At 38.8% G+C, this 27,044-nt stretch overlaps 1 protein-coding gene across 2 annotated transcripts; it reads left to right on the top strand.

Annotated features, from left to right (window-relative positions):
- The first annotated feature begins 368 nt into the window (after positions 1-368).
- Positions 369-20,179, top strand: LOC122313957. Of its 2 annotated transcripts, XR_006243558.1 has the most exons (4): positions 369-747; positions 1,106-1,192; positions 18,417-19,366; positions 19,472-20,179. XR_006243558.1 is itself a non-coding variant. In XM_043129305.1 (3 exons), exon 3 carries the CDS (start codon positions 2,670-2,672, stop codon positions 3,381-3,383), a length of 714 nt encoding a protein of 237 aa, XP_042985239.1. In that variant the 5' UTR covers positions 370-747; positions 1,106-1,192; positions 2,644-2,669; the 3' UTR covers positions 3,384-3,464. The 2 variants fall into 2 exon arrangements, 1 of the variants encoding a protein (XP_042985239.1); XM_043129305.1 differs by lacking the exons at positions 18,417-19,366; positions 19,472-20,179 and adding an exon at positions 2,644-3,464 and having other exon boundaries at positions 370-747.
- The last annotated feature ends 6,865 nt before the right edge of the window (positions 20,180-27,044 follow it).

Genomic DNA, 27,044 nt, shown 5'->3' with positions numbered 1-27,044 from the left:
GAAACAACTACATTAGTCCACAAAGACAAAGTAGTGTCGAGTCATCGTGGAATTGATCTAAGTCTTAGATCTTGTTGTTAGGTCTTGTTTGATTATAAAATGAGAATGGTAAAAATTGAAAATTAAATAAAATATAATATTATAATATTATTTTTATTTTATATTTTTAAAAAATGAATGATTTATTATATTTTATTATAAGTTAAAAAAATTTATAATTATTAAATAAAATAGACCAAATTATTTATGTAACTAGATCTTAAACGCTACGAAGTATTTTTTATTTTTATTTTTCATATGGAATAACGGAAATGAGCCTTACAGTTACAGCTCTTGCCTTCAGAACACGCCAACTGCACGCCAACTGCACCAAGCCTTTCTTTCGTATCAATTCAGCTTTCTGTCCTCCATTTTATCAGTCCCATTACTACGACTTCAGCTTTATTTCATTTCAGCTCTTTATTTCCTTTCGCTGTCAGCTTCTCTCCACGTACAATAACACAGCTCGATCTCCACATTGACAATCCCAACCATCACATTTACACTCCAAGCCTCCCTCCGAGGCTCTCCCACCCGACGATCTGATTCTGCTCTATCTTATCGCCGAAGAAACGTTCATCAATCTCCTGACGTATGCCCCTACTCATGCCCCGACTCTCCTTTCGTGTAGATCTAACTGGCGTCGAGGTCCTGCAACCCAATGCCCCGACTCACCGCCCCACGGCTGCAATAGTGAGCTCAGCGAAGGTCTTTCCCCCCTCTCTCTACTGACTAATAGCGTACGTTTTGGATTAATGCATGTTCTGAAAATATATTCTGCGCATCTATTTTCTTAATATTTGTTTGGTACTGATGCTTTTATTAAACTATAATTACGAGATCATGAATTATAAATTGTTTTAATCGAATTTTATGTGTTTTTTGGTGTTTAATACGATGCCTTCTGTTTTCTTTGGTTGTATGTTTAGCTGTGTAAAGTGCTCAAGGGCTTTTATTTTATTTTTTTTATTAGCTTGAAACCAATAAGAAGCATATACCGACCTGTAACTAGACGTTTGCATGGATATTCGTCATCTTACATTTTCTTAGTTATATAATTTATTAGGCAACGAGATTCTTGTTGCGAAGAGTCCAGAGAGCAGAGAAAAAAGGCTTTTAGTCCTAACTTGGAATGGGCGGATTTGGGAAAAAGGTAATATTGCCCTTTATCGCTGTCTTTTTATATTTACGCTACTAATTACACGAATAATTTTTAGTTAGTTTATTTGTTGCATCCATATTTAATTCCATACACGTATTTACCTATAAAAAAACTTCCTTAGTATCTTTAAATTGTTGATAGTTTCATGAGATATAGCTATCTTATTTTAAAAAATCATGCAATATGAAACTTGCAAAATAATATATAGCATCAGAGCATCCCCATCCGGTTTTACATCCTCATTCCTATAATTTAACTCAAATACTCATTTCCTCAAATTTATCCTTAAAATTTGTTTATCTTCTAAAAGCCTCCTACATCCCATTCCCCCATCCCTATCTCTATTCTTTTAAATAATATTTCTCTATTATTTTTTTATTACTTTTTTCTCTCTTCCATTTATAATCTTAACTACTAACTCTTTTGTCTTATTATCTTTTTTTTAAAATATCACTTTCTACTAAATATTTATTGGAGATTTTGACTATCCAATACAGTATTTTTTTTTAAATTAAAATTCGTATTATAAAAATAAAATTTTTTTATTAATTAGTGCATTTTCTAACGTGATGACAAATTTAATTAGAAGAGTACTCAATATCTCTAATGAAAAATCGAAAGTCACGTATTGATGATAAAATTTTTTAATTGGATGAAACGGTAATATTTCAGCAACTTTTATTCAACGGTAATATTTTCTGTCATTTCTCCAACGGTAATATTTTTTGTTTTTTCTCCAACGGTAAATTTTTTTATCTTTTATCCAACGGTAACTTTTTTTGTCTTCTCTCAAACGGTAACATTTTTACTCCTATGTGTAACGATAGGAGTAATTCCTCTATAAATATGCAAACTCAAGCCTCATTTCCTCTATAGAACCAAACTTCTATTGTATCCTTTGATCTCCTACTCCTTTCATCAAATGGCTCGTACTTTCTTTCGTAAATTATTGACATACGTATCCTCTGAAGATGATAGCGATGTTCAAAACCTGGAGGCGGATGGACAGTCATCGAGGCGACGTGGCAATAGCCAACGTCGTAAGTTTATTTGACGTGATCATGTTCAGGGACACGAGCGCCTATTTCGTGATTACTTTGCTGAAAATCCAGTATATCCCTCGAATCTATTTCGAAGGAGATTTCGGATGAGTCGTCTCCTATTTCTTCGTATTCTAAATGAAGTAGAGTCTTACGACCCGTACTTCGTCCAGAGAAGAGATCATGCCGGCCGACTCAGTTTATCTTGTATGTAAAAAATCACTGCAGCACTTAGAATGCTGGCGTATGGGGTTACTGGAGATTTTATGGATGAATACATACGTATTGGTGAAAGCACTGCAATGGAGAGCCTAAAAAAATTTACTGAGGCAGTAGTAACTGTTTTTTCAGAAGAATATCTAAGGTCTCCAACTGCTAATGATATAGGCCGATTGCTTGCAGTTGGTGAACAACGAGGATTTCCAGGAATGCTGGGAAGCATTGATTGCATGCATTGGAAGTGGAAAAATTGTCCCGCAGCTTGGAAAGGTATGTACTCAGGCTACATCCGTGAACCAACTATTATTTTAGAAGCAGTTGCTTCATATGATCTCTGGATATGGCATGCATTTTTTGGTATGCCCGGTTCACATAACGATATTAATGTGCTAGAGAGATCTTTTATTTTTACGGAACTTGCCCAAGGGCGTGCTCCTCTAGTCAATTACACTATCAATGGCAACGACTATACTATGGGCTATTACCTTGCGGACGGTATTTATCCCAAGTGGCGAACTTTTGTGAAGACGATTCCATCACCACGTGGGAATAAGAAGAAAAATTTTGTGAAAGCACAAGAATCCGCAAGGAAAGATGTCGAGCGTGCATTCGGGGTACTTCAACAACGATTTGCTATCATTCGTGGACCTTCCCGAATGTTTAAAGTGAAGGAACTAACGAATATAATGAAAGTATGTGTTATTTTACATAATATGATAATTGAAGACGAGCGTGATGATAGTGAGAGTCTGAACATTGAATATGATCAACTTGATGATAATCTCCCCGAATTGTCGCGCAATCATACAACTGAGCTTACGGACTTCATCCAGCGTCATCATGATATTAGGGACAGCTCGGCACATCATCAGCTTCAAGAAGATCTAATTGAACATCAATGGGTTTTATATTCACAGCATTAGTCAGGGTTGCTTTAGATTTTATTATTTCCTTAATGTAATTGGTGACCTATTTTTAAGTTAATCTGATTTGCATTTGTATTTCGTTATTGTTATCAATTTCTCGAATATATTAATGGTAATCAAGTTTATTTCTGAAAATGTCATTGAGTCATTAATTGCACAACCCTATCATACTTCCCATATTATCAAATACAAAAAAGATTAATTACATGTATTTTTACACATATATAATTGTTACAAACATAAAATAAGAAATCAAATACAAAATAATCAATCCAAATCGTCGGACCGACTGCGTCTCGCCATGACCTCCCTCTGGAGTTGCTGGAAAAACTGCCGCTGCAATTCTGGCATGACACTCACATCCATCATCATAATGCGCTGATCTGATTCTTTTTTCGCGAGCTCCACTTTCTCAGCCTCCAACCGCAGCCGTTCGTCCTCTTGACGTAATTTTCTGGCCTCCGTCTACTTGTCATACGCCATCTTCTCGGCTTTAAGACGAAAAAACTTTTTCTCCTGAGCGCGTGACTCCTCCAACAAAGTATACTGACCCAACATCAAATATCAAAATGAGCAAACTATTTTATTCCAAGGACAGTTGCAATATTCCATCAATTCAAGCATATAGAAAATAAGCATGTTGGGCTATTAATACCTTCCACAATATAGAGTTATGTGGAGAGAAATTCCACTCTCTAATTATATTAAAAAATAGGAGTCCGAAAGTCCAAAAAAAGCATTTTCCAAACACAAGTTCTTAATAACAAACAAGAGTAAGAGACTAAATTAAAGGGGCTGAATACAGCATGTTAAATGAGCAAGAGCAAGTTCTTAATAGCATCATGTTATTGGAGCATCAATAAAAATACCATCAATTCAAGATGATTTTAAAAAGCATTCTTGCATTTCCAACAAGATTTAATAAAAGTATGATCAACTATTATATATGTGAAGTATTCATCTATCTCTAAAAAGATAAAGATCAAATGTCCACCACGTATGAAATTAATCCATTCAAGTCTCTAATCAGAGATAAAAATTAAAATCTAGAAAGTAGTTGTAGTGAAATTAATTGTCTTCTCAAATAATCACAGGTTACAAAGATTACATAATGTATTTTTACAAATTGCATAATGAAAACAGAATTTAGAAGAGAGATCACAACATTCAGGGGCAAATTCAACATTGGATATGAAAGACCAAGAAACAGCAGCCCAAGAAGCATGCTTTGAAGGAAAAAGATATGGAAAAAAATCTAGATCCGAAATTCATCAAGCAAAGATGTTCACAGCAACTGAAAACCAATCTTGGATCACCAAAGATTCAAAATCATAAATCTTTTCTGGCCCACCAAACAATACATGTGAGCTAGATAATCATCACAGGAAAAGAGTATACATTTTCGCAGCAACCAAACAATAGAGGAAGGAAAATATGACAGAAACATCATGGATGATTTTCGGGGTTCCCAAACAATCACAGAAGGAAAAACAGGGCAGCAAACATTTTCTGAACTTCGCACCAACCAAACAGGGCACCATTCATCAAAACGCAAGCCAAACCTCATCTCATTTCACAGCAACCAAACGGGTTACTCAAGAAAATATGACACCAAACCGCAGCACATTTTCACAGCAACCAAACGGGTTGCTCAGGAAAAAATCAAAGGAAACCTCCAGTCTATTTTCACAGCAACCAAACAGGTAACTCAGGAAAAAAGAAATCTAAACCGAACAGAAATTTTCATAGCAACCAAACGGATAACTCAGGGAAATAGCCACAAGAAAACCCTATGACTTTTCACACCAACCAAACATCGGTTCCAAAGCATTAGATGTTTCATCATCAAGAAACACGCAAGAAATTAACAGGGGTGAGAAAATGAGAAAGATGTACCGATTTCCTAGCAGCCAAGCACATCATAAATAAATTTTCAAAAACCCTAAAACAGATCCCAAATGCCCTTCAAACGGTAATCATATTCGCACATACCAAACATAAAAAAGAAAGAGAATTCGCACTGAGAGAGGGTCGGTCAGCAGGAGAGGTGATTATTGGAGCACCAACCGTCGAGAGGGATGAACGCGGGACAGGATGGGGAAATGGGATTTGGGGATGTACAGTAGGTCCCCAAAGATGGGGATTTCCTGTACACCCCGAAAATTAGAACCCCATTTTAGGGAACCGGATGGAGGGCTGGTTTTAGAGAAAATCCTAAAAATTTCAACAAATAATAGAGAAACGGGGGGATGGGGAACCGAATGAGGATGCTCTCACATTAGCAAAATATTAACTCCATCTTTGGTTTATGAGGAAAATAGAGGAAAAGTCAAACTCCGTCATTGCCGTATGAGCCATTTGGTTGGGTTTTAAAAAATTTCCCACTAGATTTGTAGATGAATGCAAATGTTTTTGCTTATTTCGTTGAGGGTATGATCATTTTTTTTAAATAATTTTTTATTTACTCACCTTTATTTTTTATAAAAAAAGTCACTTTTCAGTCAAAAGTTCAAAGAAGAAAGTGATCAGTTAGACCTAAAAAGTATTAAAAAATTCATACGAAATGATACCCTTACGTATTCAGCCTACCCTTTTTTATCATTCTTTCTCTACACTGCCCAAGGTTTACACTTTCTTTGCCCACCAATACGTTGCGTGTCAGAAGCTTGTAGTGAGATGAATCTTTATTAAAAAGAAGTCTTTTGGTCTCTCCGAAGCTCGCCCAAAACCAGCAGAAGGTCCCTCGTACACACGGATTTTCTCTCCCAGACGTACACGGCATTTTCCTTTGCACGGCATTTTCCCACCCTCGAACGGTCAACCAATTTTGTTCTCTAAGAAGCTCCCTGCTTTCGTTTTCGTGGCCAGTCTCCATGCAACTCATCGGTTGAGTCCAGCCAGCCAAGATCTGGAGCCCATACTGCAAGCCCATACCTCAAGCCCAGACATACCTTAAGCCCAAACGCAAGCCCATATCTAGAGTCTAGACTGGAGTCCATAACGTAAGCCCAAACTCGAGCCCATATTGCAAGCCCAAACTTCTAGCTCATCTCGAGCCCAGACCTTGTAACAACTTGCCAAAAATTTAGTAGCTGAATTTCTTTAGGTTTTAGAAACATCGTGAAAATTTTGGAAATATTTTAAGAACTGAGCAATCGCATTGATTTTAGTTTGTTAGCATAATCAGTTTTATTACTGACTATAATGCTAGAAATGTGAGTATTTATTTTAGGTGCTTAGGATCTGTATCACATATTTAGGGCTAGTTTGGCCCCCGAGATGAGATACGAAAATCTCAAACAAATTCAAAACTGAGATGAGTTCCTTTTACCAAACACCATTTAATTTTGTAACTGGGATGAGATTTCTGGATGTAAAATATTTTGTTACTATTTATTGAAATGACCGACTATTGACCATATGCTGTAATGCCTATCAACTGCCTTTCTCTTTCCCCAACTTTTGCAAATGAAAATTATCACAGCTTTCCTCAAACACCAGACGCCCCAAACCCCCACTCCCCGAAATGCCTCCATTCCGTAAATACCAATCTCATCTCTCGTTTTCATCAGCCTCACAAGGGATGTCTTCTCTGCAATTTGACCCGACGCAGTGTAGCAATTCAGAATTAAGTGAACCCCGCCCTCTTCGGAACGAAAGCTTACGAAAGCAACGGTGAGAAGCGAAACGAAGATGTGTCTGGTGCCAACTTGCCATTTGGGCGAAAAAGAAAGCCCGAAATAGAGAATCTCACGCCCTAATCCCCCTGTACCCGAGATTGATGTTTGAATCTATGCGAATCTCTGCCCAAACCGAGAGGACATTGGCAGGCGAATCTCTGCCCCCAACCTATCTACACTCCCTGCAGTGCATCCTCACCTCAGAATACCGATTGTCCCTTCAGTCAAGGTCTGCTTTCCTTTCATTGCAATATTCAACGAATATCTCCACTGAGCTTGGGAGTGGACGGTTGGTTGGCAAAATGGTCTATAAAGGTAAACCTCTCAAATCATTCAAAACCATCCCTTTAAAACACCATAAGCCTCACAGCGAGTGTCTCGTTTCTCCAAAGCTTCAACGTTGCCGTCATACAGCAACCACCACGGCTCCCAGGACGTGGTCGTACCGGGTAAGCACTTCTCCCCCATAATGGGATATCCCGTTTTTACGTGTATTTTCACTGGAAGAGTATTTTAATTTAATTAAAATATTGGTTCCTTTATTTTAAATTATCGTATTTTAATTGGACTTATTTAGCTGTGAAAATTATTTTGTAGAGTTTTCTTATTATTAATTATTGTCTTGTGTTTAAATTACTGTTTAATTTATTTTAGTTTATTTTTGGATTTAAAATTATGTTGTTAGTATTTACTAGTTATTTATTATAGTTTAGCTTGATGTGGTGTTTAAATTATTTTATTCGTTTTATAGCTTTTAAAGTTGTTTTCGTCGGATCAGTTTCTGGACTCCAGAGGTGAGGACTGGATCTCATATCTTTTCCCCATCTTTTCTTTTTCTCTTTTCTTTTTCTTTCTCTTTTTCTTTCTTTTTCTTCTCTGGACCTCTCCCGCGCGCGTCTCTCTCTCTCCCCTCCATTTTCGCCAGTTTCCTTCAGCCGCCGTTCGCCAGCGCCGTGACCTACACCACCCACCCAGTTCTCTTCCCCTCCGGCTGACGCACCTCCCCACCAAAGTCCAGCCCCTCCCGTGCCGTCGTTAGCCGCCGTGGGCTCCTCCAAGCCGTACGGTTTTTCTCCCATTTCGCCGCCGTCGTTCCACCTCCGGCCACCACCTCTTCACCACATCATCACCGACCTCTTGCTGTCCTAAACCACCTATTTCCAGCTCCGATCTGTTGCCGGAGCAGCCCCCATGAGCTCATCTTCGTTTTAGCCGTTTTTCTCTTCCACCGCCATTTCCTCCGCCACCCACGGCCAACTCTCACTTCCACTAGCTTCATAAACACCTCTAAGCCATTATCTATCAATCTCAAGTCTTGGTTTGTCCCCATTCAAAAGTGGGTATTTTACAACCCACGGCCACAGTGTATTTTACACTATTACGTTGCTTTTTCTCCGTCGTTTGCAGCTCCTTGATCATTCAAAAATTATTATATAGCGCTGTAAGTATTTTTCAAACTCTATTTTAGATTTAAATATATTATTATTTTTACAATAAATTTATTGACTGGTTGGTTATTCCGGACTGAGTCCGAGGAGTTTGGGGTCGGATGGATTTGAGGGTGGAGTTGTTTGGTTATTGTTGATGTTGAGCTTTGTTGGATAAATTGTGTCTTGAGGTGTGCATTGCATGGTGCATTCATGTGCATGTATTAAATTGAGAAAAATTGATTTTATCAGTGTAAATGGATTTTCGGTTGTGTGTGTATCACGACCCCAAGCCGGGATGGGGTATTATCCCGGTGGAGTTCCTCTGGTTACTCAGGAGTGGATAATACCGAGTGATATCCCCTGGGTTGTCGCTGGGCGATGACCGGATCGCACGATATGGTAACGTTGTCGTGTCGACTCCGTGGTCCCTAGGCTGGCGGGGATTAGAGGATGGCCTGGTCCAAGTACGCGCTGGGCGCGAGACTGAACATTGCTCGTTTAGGTGTCACATGCGTAGTCGTTACCTGCGGTGTGGCACAGGAGCCAGAGTGTGTGGATGATCCCTAGGGGAGATCATGGTGCATGCAATAAATTGGAACGGGTTTTGGATATTGGATATGGGCTATTTTCTGGGAAAATGACGAGGTTTTGTATGAGGATATTGTGATTCATTTTCTGGAAAAATGGTGGTTTTCTTGGTTTGGACCATTATCTGGGATAATGGCAAGGTCTGGTTTTAAATGATATGTTTTGGGCCAAAATGAGATTTTTGGCGTGCGTAGAAAAAATGTGGATTTATGGGACATGTGCATTTGACATTCTTCATGCATATTGTTGAGTTTAATATATTTTTATCTTGTGGCGTTTTGATTATTACTTACCTGCGGCACAATTTCGGTACCGTAGATTTTGATGCAGATGTTGAGGAGGAGGAGGCTGAGCCCGAGGAGGCGGCTTCGCCAGAGTTTTAATTTGGAGTTTTTATGTTAAAAGTTATCTCTACTAGTTTATATGCCTTGTAATTTGGTTTTGAAACGATATTTGAGACTTGTAATATTTTATTATGTGTAGTTTAAACGAGTTTGTATTTAAACAAAAATTCTGGTACTTAGTTATAAGACTTTTATTATCCGCTGCGTGATTTTATTGTACACTTGTTGCATGTACACACTTGGCACTTGGCGATGGGATGTGTGACCCGTGTTGTCATCATCCCGATGCCTCGATTTCCATGTGTCTGTACGTGGGAGATGGGGGCGTCACAGGTGGTATCAGAGTGGTTTGGCTCTGGGTAAAACCACATGTCCCGTAGGTGTAGTACCAGAAAGTTTTAAAGTGGTGATTTGAAATTTATTTTATTTAAAGTTGCTATTTGGTTTGTTTTATTTAATTTGAATTTATTTGAGTTAGCTTGTTTGTAATTTATTTATCTACTTATGTTTTTGTATGATATTTTATTTTCTTGTTATTTGGTTTTGGTTTTATGTTGTTTTTTTTTATTCGATATTTAAATGGGGTCAAAGGTAGTGTGATGACAGGAAGATGGTAAGACCAAGAAGGCCTACTGAAGAGCCTCGGGATGATTTGCCGAGAGACGATGCCATAGCTCAAGCGTTAAGACAAATGACTGAATTTTTGCAGCAAAATTTTAAGCCACAACAAGGAGAGCCTAGTAGAGCGGTGCAAGCTGGATGCACCTATGAGCGCTTTATAGCGCATAGAACCCCATCTTTCACGGGAGAAGAGGATCCACTTCGGGCTGGAAAGTGGATTAGAGATTTAGAAAAGACATTTGAAGTCTGTGGTTGCACTGAGGTGCAACAAGTGCTTTATGCCAGTTAATTGTTACAAGGTACTGCTTCTGAATGGTGGGAGATAAAAAGAGAAATGTTATAGTCAGAATTGGGGTCCTTTGCCGCTGTGTCCTGGCAGCGCTTTAAGAAAGAATTTAATGATCGTTTCTTTCCCGCTTCTGTGAGGCGGCAAAAAGCAAGAGAATTTACAAGCTTGGTCCAATGAAGTATGACCGTGGAACAGTATGCCCGGAGATTTATAGAGCTTGGACGATTTGCTACTCATCTCATCGCCACGGAGGAGATGCAGGCCGAGCGTTTCCAGGATGGTCTGCGACCTGATATACGCAGAATGGTAGTCTATCATCGGATTATAACTTTTCAGGATTTAGTTGATTTGGCCACTCTTGCAAAGCGAGAGATTAATTTGAGCGTGGGCTCCCTTCCAGGACATAAGAGGCGGAGTTTTACTGGCGAATGAAGTAGTTCTTGTTCGCCTCAGAAGTTTGTTCAACGGACCAGGACTCGACTACAAGCAGCCTCAGGAGTGCGTATGGGAGGACGGGTGCCAGTTTGCAGAAGGTGTAATAGAGCACATGTGGGTGAGTGCCCTTTGGGTGGGGCTCAGTACTATAATTGTGGCCAGCAGGGACACTTTGCTTGTGAGTGTCCTAGTCCAATTCAAGGAAGCCGTGGAGGTCGACGTGGTGGAAGAACTAATCAGAGGCAAACAGTGCAAGCTCGGGTATATGCTGTTATACCCGGAGAGGTTGATGATGAGGCACCAGCGACCCATGATGCTGGAGTGATTACAAGTATGGATCTAATTTTATTTTGGATTTGATATTTAGTGTGATTTGGTTTCTTCTTATTTTTGGATTTCATTGGTTAATGTGATTGGTTCAGGAAGAGTCCGTTTGTATGAATTTTATGCTTACACTTTGTTTGATTCGGGTGCATCTCAGTCGTTTGTGTCTTCTACTTTTGCACGGATATGCAATCTGGTTACGGGACCCTTGCCAAAATCATTAGTAGTGACTCTCCCAAATGGTGAAGTGGTGTGGTGTTCCAAATTTGCGTTGGGCTGTCTTTTGAATTTTGGTGGAAGGTTTCTTGATGCAGATTTGGTTGTATTCAAGCTGCTGGAATTTGATATTATCCTTGGGATGGATTGGCTATATCGATATTCTGCGAGTATTAATTGTAGAAGTGGAGTAATTAGCTTTCAACTCCCGGATGGTGATTATTTGGAATTTGTGAGAAGTAAACTAAAAGAAAAGCCAGTAGTTATATCGGCAATTCAAGCGAAAAGAGAGATTGCTTGTGGAGCGGATGCCTTTTTAGTCCAAATGGTATCTACGCCGTCTGAGAAGAAGTCTTTAGTAGATATCCCAGTTGTGGAAGAATTTCCTGATGAGTTTGTGGATGATTTGCCTGGGTTACCCCCTATTCATGAGGTGGAGTTTGCTATTGACTTGGAACCTAGAACGGCTCCTGTGCATAAAGTCCCTTACTGTATGGCACCAGCTGAATTAAAAGAGTTAAAAGTTCAATTGCAAGAATTGGTAGATAAGGGGTTTATTCAACCAAGTACTTCGTCATGGAGTGCACCAGTGCTGTTTGTTAAGAAGAAAGATTGTACTCTCAGAATGTGTATTGATTATCGAGAACTAAATAAGTTGACCATCAAGAATAAGTATCCTCTCCCGCGGATCGAAGATTTGTTTGATCAGCTTCAAGGAGCAGCTATCTTCTCGAAGATTGATTTGAGATCAGGATAATACCAGTTGCGGATAAGAGATAAGGATATACACAAAACTGCTTTTAGATCGAGATATGGGCATTATGAGTTTAAGGTGATGCCTTTTGGGTTAGCCAATGCCCTTGCAGCTTTTATGGATTTGATAATCGGGTATTTTGACCTTATTTGGATACCTTTGTGGTGGTTTTTATTGATGATATTTTAATTTATTCTCGAGATTTTGATGAACATGCTTATCATCTTCGTTTAGTACTTGGGAAGTTAAGAGAACATCAGTTGTATGCAAAGCTCAGTAAATGTGAATTTTGGTTAGAAGAAGTTAAATTTCTTGGACATGTAATTTCTCGAGACGGGGTGACTGTTGATCCTAGCAAGGTGGAAGCTATTTTGTCATGGCAGAGTCCAACGACTGTGCTTGAGATTCGGAGTTTCTTGGGACTTGCCGGATATTATCGAAGATTTGTGGAGGGATTTTCTCGATTATCTGGACCTCTCACTGCTTTGACTAGAAAGAATGCAGAGTTTATTTGGTCAGACAAGTGCGAGAGAAGTTTTGAAGAATTGAAGAAGAAATTGACAACTGCACCAGTATTGGGACTTCCAGAACCGCACAAGCCATTTGTAGTTTTCAGCGATGCGTTTAAATTTGGATTGGGATGTGTTCTTATGCAAGGGGGACAGGTTGTTGCTTATGCATCTCGTCAGCTGAAAGATCATGAGAAGAATTATCTGACGCATGATTTAGAATTGGCTGCGATCGTGTTTGCTCTTAAGATCTAGTGGCAGTATTTGTATGGAGAAGTTTGTGAAGTCTACACTGATCATAAGAGTCTGAAGCACTTGTTTTCTCAGAAGAATCTCAACATGAGGCAGAGGCGATGGTTAGAATTAATCAGTGATTATCAGTGCGAGATTAAATATCATCTAGGGAAAGCAAATATAGTTGCAGATGCTTTGAGTCGAAAGTCGCACTTGGAAGATGAAGCTGAATCGTCAGGATTGGATTCACTACTTTGCGGGATGAGAAGACTTCTTATCGAAAGTTCACAACAAGAGGAAGTGTTATCTTCAATTCTTGATATTCGAGTAGTTGATTTTGAGGAATTGAAGACTCTTTAAAGGAAGGACCCGAAGCTATTAGATATTAGAAAAAGAGTCAGAAAATCTAGAGGGTCATTGCATTATAGTATGGATAAAGATGGAATTCTTCGGTTCCAAGATCGTCCGAGTAATCCCCAAAGATTCAGAATCCAAGGAGCAAATTATGGCAGAAGCTCATGCGGCTCCTTATTCAGTTCATCCTGGTAGTACGAAGATGTATCGAGATTTGAAGAAAAATTATTGGTGGGAATGGATGAAGAAGGATATTGCCTTGTATATTGAGAGATGTGACACATGCCGTCAAGTTAAGGCCAAACATCAAAGACCCGCTGGTATGCTCCAACCCCTCCCTATTCCTGAGTGGAAATGAGACGACATTACGTTGGATTTTGTAATGGGCTTACCGAGGACTCCTAGTGGAAAGAACTCGGTTTGAGTGATTGTTGACCGGTTAACTAAGAGTGCTCATTTCTTGCCTGTTAATAATACTGATTCCTTGGGAAAGTTGACTTGCTTGTACGTAAAAGAGATAGTGCGGTTGCAAAGAATACCGAAGAGTATTGTATCAAATCGAGACCCAAGGTTCACATTTCATTTTTTGAAAAGTTTGCAGGCAGCTTTGGGTACTAAGTTGAAGTTTAGTACTGCATATCACCCTCAGACTGACGGCCAATCAGAGCGTACTATTCAGACCCTTGAAGATATGTTGCGAGCATGTGTTATGGAATTTCAAGGAAGTTGGAAAAATCACTTGCCGCTTATAGAATTCGCTTATAATAATAGCTTCCATGCGTCCATCCAAATGGCTCCTTATGAAGCTCTTTATTGGAGGAAGTGTAGATCGCCATTGTGTTGGGATGAAATTGGGGAGAATAATATAATTGGGCCCAAATTAATTCAAGAAATGCAAAGTCAAGTTCAGATTATAAGAGATAAAATGGCGGCAGCTCAGAGTCGTCAGAAAAGCTACGCAGATACAAGGAGGAGAGAATTATCTTTTGAGGAAGGTGATTGGGTTTATCTCAAAGTCTCTCCCATGAAAGGAGTTAAGCGTTTTGGTCCAAGGGAGTACTATTTCTCCCATAAAGAGCTTCATAAGGAGTAATTGGATGGACGCATAGAAGCTATTATTATAAGCAAATTCTATGAGCGGCAAGTGATTTTTCCAACTTCCTTGAAATTTCATAACACATGCTCGCAACATATCTTCAAGGGTCTGCATAGTGCACTCTGATTGGCCGTCCGTCTGAGGGTGATATGTAGTACTAAACTTCAACTTAGTACCCAATGCTGCCTGCAAACTTTTCCAAAACTGAGATGTGAACCTTGGGTCCTGATCTGATACAATACTCTTCGGTATACCGTGCAACCGCACTAGCTCTTCTACGTACAAGCGAGTCAACTTACCCAAGGAATCAGTGTTATTAACAGGCAAGAAATGAGCACTCTTAGTCAACCGGTCAACAATCACCCAAACCGAATTCTTTCCACTAGGAGTCCTCGGTAAGCCCACTACAAAATCCATCGTAATGTCGTCCCACTTCCACTCAGAAATAGGGAGGGGAGCATACCAGCGGGTCTTTGATGTTCGGCCTTGACTTGACGGCATGTGTGACATCTCTCGATATACAAGGCAATATCCTTCTTCATTCCTTTCCACAAATAATTTTTTTTCAAATCTCGATACATCTTTGTACTGCTAGGATGAACTGAATAAGGGGCCGCATGAGCTTCTGCCATAATTCGCTCCTTAAATCCTAAATGTTTGGGGATTACTCTACGATCTCGGAACCGAAGAATTCCATCCTTATCCATACTATAATGCAATGGCCCTATAGATTTTCTGACTCTTTTTATAATATCTAATAGCTTCTGGTCCTTCTTTTGAAGAGTCTTCAATTCCTCAAAATCAACTACTCGAATATCAAGAATTGAAGATAACACTTCATCTTGCTGTGAACTTTCAATAAGAAGTCTTCTCATCCCGCAAAGTAAAGAATCCAATCCTGACGATTCAGCTTCATCTTCCAAGTGCAACTTTCGACTCAAAGCATCTGCAACTATATTTGCCTTCCCTGGATGATACTTGATCTCGCATTGGTAATCACTGATTAATTCTAGTCATCGCCTTTGCCTCATGTTCAGATTCTTCTGAGAAAACAAGTGTTTCAAACTCTTATGATCGGTGTATACTTCGCAAACTTCTCCATACAAATAGTGCCGCCAGATCTTAAGAGCAAACACAATTGCAGCCAATTCTAAATCATGCGTCGGATAATTCTTTTCATGATCTTTTAGCTAACAAGATGCATAAGCAACAATCCGTCCCTCCTGCATAAGAACACATCCCAATCCAAATTTAGACACATCGCTGAAAACTATAAATGGCTTGTGCGGTTCTGGAAGTGCCAATACTGGTGAAGTTGTTAATCTCTTCTTCAATTCTTGGAAACTTCTCTTACACTTGTCTGACCAAATAAATTCTGCATTCTTTCTAGTCAAAGCAGTGAGAGGTCCGGATAAGCGAGAAGATCCCTACACAAATCTTCGATAATATCCGGCAAGTCCCAAGAAACTCCGAATCTCACGCACGGTCGTTAGACGCTGCCATGACAAAATAGCTTCCACCTTGCTAGGATCAACAGCCAGCCCGTCTCGGGAAATCACATGCCCAAGAAATTTAACTTCCTCCAACCAAAATTCACATTTGCTGAGCTTTGCATACAACTGGTGTTCTCTTAATTTCCCAAGTACTAAACGAAGATGATAAACATGCTCTTCAAAATCTAGAATAAATTAAAATATCATCAATGAAAACTACCATAAAGGAATCCAAATAAGGTCGAAATACCCGATTCATTAAATCCATAAAAGCTACAGGGGCATTGGCTAACCCAAAAGGCATCACCTTAAATTCATAATGCCCATATCTCGATCTAAAAGCAGTTTTGGATATATCCTTATCTCTTATCCGCAACTGGTAGTATCCTAATCTCAAATCAATCTTTGAAAACACAGCTGCTCCTTGAAGCTGATCAAACAAATCGTCGATCCGTGGGAGATGATACTTATTCTTGATGGTCACCTTATTTAGTTCTCGATAATCAATGCACATTTTGAGAGTACCATCTTTCTTTTTAACAAACAGCACTGGCGCACCCAATGGCGAAGTACTTGGTTGAATAAACCCCTTATCTAACAATTCTTGCAACTGAACCTTCAACTCTTTTAATTCAGCTGGTGCCATACGGTAAGGGGCTTTATGCACAGCGGCCGCTCCAGGTTCCAAATCAATAACAAACTCCAATTCACGAACAGGGAGTAGCCCAGGCAAGTCATCCACAAACACGTCAGGAAATTCTTCCACAACTGGGATATCTACCAATGACTTCTTCTCAGACGGCGTAGACACCATTTGGACTAAAAAGGCATCCGCTCCACAAGCAATCTCTCTTTTCGCTTGAATTGCCGATATAACTACATGCTTTTCTTTTAGCTTACTTCCCGCAAATTCCAAATAATCACCATTTGGGAGCTGAAAGCTAATTACTCGACTTCTACAATTAATACTAGCAGAATATCGATATAGCCAATCCATCCCAAGGATAATATCAAATCCCAGCAGCTTAAATTCAACCAAATCTGCATCTAGAAACCTTCCACCAAAATTCAAAGGGCAACCCAATGCAACTTTGGAACACCACACCACTTCACCATTTGGTAGAGTCACTACTAATGATTTTGGCAAGGGTCCCGTAACCAGATTACATATCCGAGTAAAAGTGAAAGATACAAACGACTGAGATGCAGAGTGTGCGGATGATCCCTAGGGGAGATCATGGTGCATGCAATAAATTTGAACGGATTTTGGATATTGGATATGGCCCATTTTCTAGGAAAATGGCGAGATTTTGTATGAGGATATTGTGATCCATTTTCTGGGAAAATGATGGTTTTCTTGGTTTAGACCATTATCTGGGATAATGGCAATGTCTGGTTTTAAAGGATATGTTTTGGGCCAAAATGGAATTTTTGGCGTGCGTGGAAAAAATGTGGATTTATGGGACATGTGCATTTGGCATTCTTTCATGCATATTGTTGAGTTTAATATATTTTTATCTTGTGGCGTTTGGATTATTACTTACCTGCGGCACCATTTTGGTACCGTAGATTTTGATGCAGATGTTGAGGAGGAGGAGGAGGCTGAGTCCGAGGAGGCAGCTCTGCTAGAGTTTTGATTTGGAGTTTTTATGTTAAAAATTATCTCTACTAGTTTATATGTCTTGTAATTTGGTTTTGAAACGATATTTGAGACTTGTAATATTTGAGACTTGGAAGAATTTCAAGACTTGGGGATGCCCAAGGTATGAAGAGCTCTGCGCAATCTTCGGTTGTGCAGTTGCAACTGGGACAATGCATCATGCTTCAACTAATCCGACCTCAAGCTCTGACGATTAGCGGTTGCTTGATGAGGAGATGTTAAATTGAGGGCGGCCAGTTACTGATGATAACAGAGGGCCATCGTCACGTATTCCAAGACAGTTAGTAACACCATTTTCCGCCTCATATGCAAGTGGATCTCGTAGATGCCAAATGGGAGGTCTCACGATGGACAAAGGCCTTCAAGCGCAAATGATTGATACATTTGAGGAGATTCGCCGTAGTGCGGAAGCTAGGCGGGAGGCTGCGATGGAGGTGATGGAGTCTAGCAGATCTAGGAAGCGCAGTAAAGGAGAGCATAGCATGGAGTCTGATGGAGCGTTTGATCTCCAAATGCATTGCATGAAGTTGTTGGAAGAGGTACTTCCTCCCCTGTCTACTAAGCAATTTAACAAGGCCTTCGACCGATTGTTGCTGACAAAAGTTTAAAGGTCGTTTGGGTCTATCTCTGAGGATCGCAGAAGTAAGTGGGCTTGGAGTTTGAAGTGATCGACCAAGCATTGAAAGAATTTCCATGGGGGACCAGCAATTCCTTGAGTCTTCGAATTTATGGCTATCAGTTGAAGGGATAGCCAATTTTCCTCGGACACCTCTTATCATTTTAGTTTTCAATCTATGCATTACAGTATGAGACATGTCACGGCAATTTGTTGTTTCCTGCTAACATAGACGGTTCGGGTAATATACTATTTAAAATGTCACGGCTACTAAACTAATTAAAAACGTATAATTCAATCGTTGGCATATTTCCATAAATATCACAGTAGAATTGTGCAGCCACTTTTATAACATTTTTTTAACTCCAAAAATGTTCTTATATTCAGAATGGACGATGATAATAGTTCGGACGAAGCATTATCAATAGAGACGACCAGCGAACTTGGCACATCAGTCTCTTCAGGTAGGTCACATAACAGTGACCTAGACGATATGATGATGACATTAAATGGGTCTGGCGATGAAGCGGAGACTCAGGATTGTCAACTAATTTATATGATGTGGATGGCAGCTCGATTTCCAAGAGGTCGGTCAACAATTCCTCAACATAATATTGGTCTAGGAGGAGAACAATATATTCAAGAAATATTGAATGGGAATCCCTGTAATTGCCGTGACATGTTTCGAATGGAAGTTCTCGCTTTTCGCCATGTATGCAACCTACTACAACACGCGTTAATTATGAACCCTACAGAGCAAATCTCAGTGGAGGAATCGCTAGGCATCTTTTGCCTTGTGGTTGGGCATGCACAAGGTCAACGACTCATTGGGGACCGGTTCCAACATTCAAGTGAAACTATCAATCAACATGTAAAGACAGTTATGCGAGCTCTACATCAACCAGGGAGAAGTGTGATTAGACCAACACACACAGAGGGCGTCCATCCTTACATTGCTGAAAACCCCCACTGTTATCCATGGTTTCAGATAATGATTTTCCTAAATTGCCGGAAAGGTCGTTCATTACTTCTAAATTTTCTTATAAATCAATGCATTTAATATCTATATAATGATTGGGTGTGTTATATAATAATGGAACTGTAGAAATGTCTTGGTGCTATGGACAGAACAATGATTTCAACTGCTGCACCATCTCGTCTCAGCAACGCATATAGAAATCGATATAATCGAATTGCACAAAATGTTTTGTGCTTATGTGACTTTGATATGAAGTTCACGTATGTGTATACTGGATGGGAGGGAACAGTCCATGATGCACGAGTTTTCTTGGATGCTTTGAGCCGCGGTCGGAATCGCTTTCCATGGCCCCCGCAAGGTAAAGTTAATCTCACCAATATGGTTGAGTTATTATTTTTGTGTATTTATTTTTCTAGACCATACTTAAAAAGTTGAGCATACAATTTTATCAATATGTGTGCAGGATGGACTCCGCGTTTCCATGCATTGAGAAGTTTATGCCGCCTTATGCACGAGAGAGGTATCATCGGTCTGACCGTGTTAGTGGACGTAATTTCTGAGGTTATAGAGATTACTTCAATTTTCGTCATTCATCGCTGCGGAACATTATTGAACACACATTTGCATTATTGAAGAATCGATTTCAAATATTGAGCGCGATGCCTCGTTATCGCCCAACCAGGCAAGGGATGCTCGTTACCGAATGTTGTATCCTACATAATCTTATTAAAACGGTGACGCCATATAATGAGTTCATTCAGCATGCATTGACAATGCAACTAAATGGAGATGGTTCTATTGGAGAAGAAGATGCGGGCGAGACGTCTAAAGTGGTTGACATGTCTCATGAGTCAGCTGGAGCTATTGCTGCACAGAGGGATGAGATTGCCATTCCAATGTGGGCACATAGGAATGGGCAATGAGTACATACTTTAGTTAACTATTTATTCTCTTTTGTATGCTTGTGCTATTATGTTGTAAAAATGGAAGGAACAATGTTCCTCGAAATACCAATATGGGATGACATATTGGTATATTTGGAGTAATTTATTCTCTTTTTTATACTTGTGCTATTATGTTGTAAAAATGGAAGGAACAATGTTCCATTCAAATTTATTATGTACGAGACATATTTTTATATTTGGAGTAATTTATCTTTCCTCAATGTCTATTTAAAGAATTGAAAAGAATAGCAAAATTAGAGTCATGTAAGGGCATGTTTAACCGCCAAAATAAATGTTCAAGGTTGATAATCGAAATACTCGAGATAAACAATGGTCTTGTCTATCAGAGAACGCTACAAATAGAGTATACAAAATATAGCATTTTAGAAATTGGGGGATTTGGTGACAGCAAGACCATTACTAATGTACCTTTTACACATATAAGTAAAACTGACTTTCTAGCATTAAACTACTTACACATTTATAAGTAAAATATTAATATAACATTAAAGGATTTACATTATCATTAACTTTAGAAAGTTTGAAACTAACTAATAAGACAAAAAATAAAACCCAAGATGCAAGCAAGCAGCATTTGTACTTCCTCTTGAGTGCTCGAATTTTTGCATTTGATATTCTTGTGCGTTCATCCACTATCCTTTCATTTCTTCGTTCAGCTAATTCTAAGGTGCGCTTACAACATTCCGATTGTGACATTGCAAGATCAACCCATTCAAAAAATGCGCACTGGTTTAGACCCTTATAATATCGACAATTCAAAAATCATCGACCAAAACTTTTGGGGTTGCCAGAGGTCCGCAATTTGGCGAGAAGGCCACAATAACATAAAGGCCTTCGACCCAAAATGATGTCATCTTCTGCCCTAGTTGGATATGAACTGTTTATGGATACACTGCTACTACTTCCCATATTTCTTGCAAAAAAACCAAACTAAGAAGTAAATACACCTCATAAAAGGGGGGAAGAATGGAAAAGCCACTTGCAGAAGAAAAATGATAGAAAAAATAAAAATAAAGAGAACAAAGCTGGCAAGGTAGTGGCAGAACATACAGCACACACGGCTCGAAATATTTTTCAAAACAGCAACATATAAACCCACAACAATGAACATCAACTGAACAGCCAACCAACCAGCCAACATATAAACCCGAAACAACCAACTAGCCAACATAGATCCAAACTGCAAATAATTCATGGCTAAACCAATTAGGATGTCCCAAACAGCCAACAATTCAAACAGCCAACCTGAGACATTCTTATATGCAGTGATGCAGTGCTACACATGTTCCTAGCTCCATACACAATGTGGGGTGTTTTAGTGGCCTCCAAGAAGAATACATAAAAGAATTATTTCACACCACATATTATTGGTGGACATGAAAAATGATTCGAACGAAACCAATATTCCAACAACCTTTCAATCCACATGTATCAATCGCATCTTTCCACATTACCTTAATTTTCATAACATGGTCTTATTAAACCCATGCACCACAGTTTGCCAACGGAATTGTTCCCGGCACAATTAGTTAAGAAAGATCCATAATAAAATAGTAATCCATGTACCCTTGTTCTTATTGAAAACATGTTCAATCAAAACCACAATATTAGTTTTATTTTTCTGTACTATGCTTTCACGTCCATAAGTCCAGATACTCATGCTATCTCTAAATTAGCTTGAAAACAGCATTCACGAACTATGTTCAAATCCAACCAAACAGGTAAAATACACCAACAAAAATATAAAGGTAAATTCCATCAGATTTGCTAGAAAACGTGCCAAAGACTCAATAAGGTGGAACGTATAATCTATTAACATGTTTGGTATGCATAATATTGGAAATTATCGCACATCAATGTTTAAATCCCACCATAAACAAATATTGAATAGATCAACGCCCATTACTCAAGAGTTGGATAATATTCCATTCCAGTAATTCATAGACAAAAATGGGAATGATAACCATGCTGCGGGATATGAAAATCAGCTTGGATTATGAGACTCCAAGTAGGAAAAAAACAACATTATTCAAACCCTAAAAGCTAATCTTAATTGCGAAAACTAATCTCACTGGCAGTGCTTTCTATAAAATTTCAAAGGAAGAAGGTAATTGTAAAATCTGGGATCCCCAAATAACTTGCAAATATTGGAAAAAAAGGGTTCCCCTGAAAGTGGAAGAATTCGATTGTATAATGCTTTGCAACAATGTTGCTGGGAATGTCTTTGCAAAACCATAAGAAATGTTATGAGAAACGGAAAGAAGAAGACTAGTGAAAGAGACCTTGAGACTCAAGAGAGGCCGCTTTCGCAACCCTTGAGAAGCGCGGTCTTCATTCGAAGCGATTCGGTTTCAGAAGCAAACTGTGAAAAGATGTAACTTGCGAACCAAAAACACGGGAAACCAATTGATCTACGCACATGTAACGTCGTAGGGAGAGAGAGTGAGATTCGTCAGAGAGAGACCGAGAGAACCCATGATTGCGAAACGGTCAATAAATGGAGATAGTTGGTGTATAACCCTAATAAATGGAGATTTCAAACCAAAAAAGGAAAATCAGAACTTACTGATTGTCGTTCTCGTTGGAAGCCGCTTGATGCAAAAATCCAGTTGTCGTGGCCTTCGGTGAAAATATTGCAGCGAAGAGGGGGGGCGGGGGATGAGGAAGGGGGAAGAGAAAGAGAAAGGGAGATCAGAATGGGTTTGCCATGAATGCCTAGCCTCGGGACCTAAAGACTGGTGGGGCCACATCAGTCGGTCTCTTTTTCCAAGATGGAAATTTTCATCTTTACTTTACTTCCAAACACATCTATATGGGCCCCACAAGATTTTAAAAAAAATCAAACTCAAAATTTTCAACTCAAAGATTTTAACACTATTCACGAAAATCTCAAAATTCTCATCTCATCTCACCCCCCAAACCTGCCCTTAGAAGCCACTTGAATTGTTTTGTTGGAAGATGACAGTTGCTTCTGTTGAGTCACCATCAGATTACCAAGAAAATAGGGAATACGCAAGGATCTGTATCAAATATTCGCATATATGGTCACCATTTTATTTATTTTGGAGAAGGTAGTATATTTGCTGAGGCGTAGGCAATAACAATTCCTTTTTATATTTTTCACCTTTGAACTATTTTTATGCAATTAAACGGGTTTGAGGATTTGAACTTTTTGATTCAGCTTACCCTTTCTACTTTCTGAAATTTGAATATATATATATATATATATATATATATATTTATTTATATGAAAATATCTTAGCAAAAATTAATAGAAGAATTAAATAGTATGATCTCCAACTTTACTAAAGAAGCATCGGATCTATAAAAAAGATATTATAGAACCTAATTTATAAACATACGTTTACTAATGTATTACTTCATATTTGCTTCGAAACAAAAAAATATTTTCTAATTCAATGCATTATATCAAAAATCAATATCCATCAACTTGTAAATCCTGCATGATGCCTAAAATATTTCTCATTCTACCAAACAAGATGATTGTCTTCTAAAGAAGAAATTAAAAAGATATGGCAAAGCCAACCTGCCTCCCTGGACATGTTACAAGTTGTAAGAAGCCATCGTGATACTTTTTGGCTTTTTGAGTTACTTGTGTGGTATACAGAGCCTGCCATTCTACATTGCAAAAGGGAACATGTTAACGGGTACAACAAAACTAGGAAAAAGAAACAGAAATCAGAATGCAATGAATCCCTACAAGCACGAAATTATAAGCAACAAGCATCAATTAACAAACAATCAACCACTTTTTGGCATGGATAGAGATAAATTGTTTTCTAACACAATTTTTTTATATTGAATATATAACTGTCTAGCCCATTAGCACAGATAAGCTTAGCAAAGAAGATAAACTTACCACTTTACAAATAAGAGGCTCTAGAACGGGCTCCACCAAATGCACTGATTGCATCCTCATGACCTCCATGTTGTACACTGAACATCATGAACATTTGCATTAGAAATTGTATTCACGAAAAAACTTCACTACAAGAAATCAGGCATTTTCCAGGGATTACAAAATCGCTGCAAAAAAAATCGACGCAAAAAGGCTTTTGTCGATTTCATACTCGCTGCGGGTGTCTAAAATGGCACACTGGGTTTTCATTGAAATGTGTTTTGTGGCGATTTAATGTGGTTTTCATGACGATTTTGTGTTGCCAGATAAAAAAAAAAAAAATTTGACGATGTGATTTTCGTTGGGATTTCATCATAGGGGCGCCAAAAGCACATCATGCCTTTAATTTCCCCCCAACTTATTTTCCCCCATGTTTGCCCACTTTGACGCATGAGCACCCTTAACTTCGACCCATTACACCAACAGACTCCATTTTCGTCGCCTTCAAGCTCCTTCCCAGTGTTCTCGCACAGTGTCAACTCCTTCATCGTGAGCTTTGGCCCATTTTCTAAGTCCCATTTCCCCACACCGGCCTTCTCCATTCCATTCTTGGTTCACCAATTTTACAGAACTTCAGATCCCACAATCGGCTACACTAGTTTGCACAACGCATTATCTCTACTTGAATATTGTCTCTTTTTGGGAAGCTAGGCCCTACGCTTCTGGCTTTCCTTACAAATTTCAATTTTGTTCATCCATTTCGATGCAAAGTTAATATTTTAGGCAGTCCACTATGATCGACCATACAATAATTTTTTTTCCGCTGTGAAACTGATGTGCATGTTCATCTATTTGAGGTTTAATGTTGTGTATCTGCCTCGTGTTTGAGTTGCTCAACCAGTTATGGGTATTAGATAATTTTAATTCACCAAATATTGCTTGTTTTTGCTGAATTAGAAGCTTTTTCTTGAAGAATTTATGGCCCCGTTTCTTTACCTTCTATACTGTAAGTGAATTTCATTAATGCTTGAAGAAAGTGCTGCCATTTTTCCTGGAGGATATGAATTTGTGAAGTTGTTGCACAAAGTTGGAGATTTCCACACGCTATGGGACATTTCACGTAGTTGGCCCTTGCATGTTTTACTGAGTTACCCACCTTGATTGTTTTCTAGGTTCTGTTATGTTGCTTAAAAACATTTTGATAAACAACGTGAGGAGTTTAAACTAGCTAAAAACTAGAAAGTTTAGTATCCATGACCTATAGGTCAAATGGCATTTGTTTTCCCTGTACGAATGTTCAATGGGTGTCATTATTGTTTTAAAAATATACAGGTCTGCTTGTATAACTTATAATGAAAAGAAAAAAAAAACATTTATGGCTAGAGTCTAAAAGTCCAAAACTCAGCCTCATAAAGATAGATAGATTGATGATCACACCTCAACTATTAGGCCTCTTTTGTTTTCAGGGATAAAACACAAACTTTGAAAATGTCTGAAAGTTTTCTTACGGTTAGATGTTTTGTAAAAACAAACACAGTTTTGGTCTAGTTGTTTTCATCTCACTTGATCTTGACTTACTTCAATACTGTTCATTGAGGTTGAAACCTACTCACAGAATCTTCTCTCACATCTCTCTCGTCTCTCTTATGTTGCCTTTTCGGCAGAACACCCTATTTCTCAACACTATCATCTGAACCGTGCGAATCTTCCTCCATCCTCCTCCTTTCGACCCCATCTTTCTTTGATTTCGATTCCATCTCTCTCATGTTGCCCTTTCGCGTGCATCCTCTTCTGCACAATAGAAGAGGATCATCACCTTTCCAATTCCTTAGTATAGCCAACCACAAACACACAAACAACCAGAACCAATATCAATCTTGGCTTACCTTGAGCAAAGACTACCTCATTACTTTAGGAGCTTGCTCATGTTGTTGATGAATACGATACTTTCAAAGCCTATGAGTTCCAGCAAATCCAAGTTCTACCAAGATTTCTTATTAGCATTACCTAATTCCATATACGGTTTTGGAAGCATGAAACTTTTCTCCTATGAAACCATATTACATATTATCCCCTCCCAATCCACAAAATTTGAAAGCTTAAAGGGTCTTCACATTTATTTTTGAAGTAATTGTCTAAAAATCCTAGAAAAAAATTGTTGTCGTAAACACATTTGAGACCACATCTAATCAGTGTCTGGTATTCATGAGTTATTAGTACAGTTCATCTTCCAATGTTAGAGAATGGATGATAACAATCTTTGGATTGAAGGGAGTGATAGTGTGAACCCTTGGAGCTAATTGATGTCATGAATGTAATTAGGATACTGTCCCGTCGACGGAGAAGGAATCACCCAATGCCACAACATAATGTAGGCATCCGCGGGCATGAATATATTTTAGGAATTTTAAATGGACATCCACAAAATTGCAAGGATATATTTTAGTTGGACGGATGCACATTCCGCGCCTTGTTTAGAGTGTTACATAATCATGACTTGTTACATGATTCTAGAAGAGAAGTGACGGTGGAGGAATCTCTATGTATGTTTTGCCTTCTTGTGGGTCACGGAAATGTCTAGCGAGTTGTTGGGGACTGGTTTCAACATTCCACACAAACAATTAATAAATATGTTAGACTAGTGATGAAAGCATTATGTGAGGTTAGGAGACATTTGATTGTGCTAACACACAGGGACAACATGTACTCGTATATTTCAAGCAACCGTCACAGTTATCCTTGGTTTAAGGTAAGAAATAGTCTTCAAACTTCCTTTACAAAATAATATGTATGTTAACTTCATCTAAGAGGTAGTTTATTATATACGGATTTATTTCTTGATAGGGTTGCATTGGTGCGATAGACGGTACAACCGAGGGATTAGCACATGACGCCCGTGTCTTTCACCATGCGTGCCGTGATTCATGAGCCTGTTTTCCATGGCCAACCAAGGGTAAACATTTTTTTTTTTTTTTACTTTTTCAAATATTATAAAGTTGGAGCTGATTTGTTTTTCACGCAATATTAATTGAATTGTGTGATTTGAATTTAAATGGACTCTCAAGTCAGTATTATTTGGTGGATTTAGCTTACCCATGCACTACGGGATTGCTACCATATCCAAGAGAATGATATCACGAGTGATCGGCACAACCAGCTGGAATTTCAGGGGTCTAAAGATTATTTCAATTACTATTACTCAACGATTCGTA

Source organism: Carya illinoinensis, chromosome 1 (genome assembly GCF_018687715.1).
Source record: "Carya illinoinensis cultivar Pawnee chromosome 1, C.illinoinensisPawnee_v1, whole genome shotgun sequence".
Classification (NCBI taxonomy): Eukaryota; Viridiplantae; Streptophyta; class Magnoliopsida; order Fagales; family Juglandaceae; genus Carya; species Carya illinoinensis.
The sequence above is the reverse complement of the archived record's forward strand: the minus strand, read 5'-3'. Positions and strand labels throughout refer to the sequence as shown.

Bases quoted from the DNA above. Each gene is read 5' to 3' on its own strand.
- LOC122313957 (XM_043129305.1), top strand. From the start codon at position 2,670: ATGCTGGGAAGCATTGATTGCATGCATTGGAAGTGGAAAAATTGTCCC.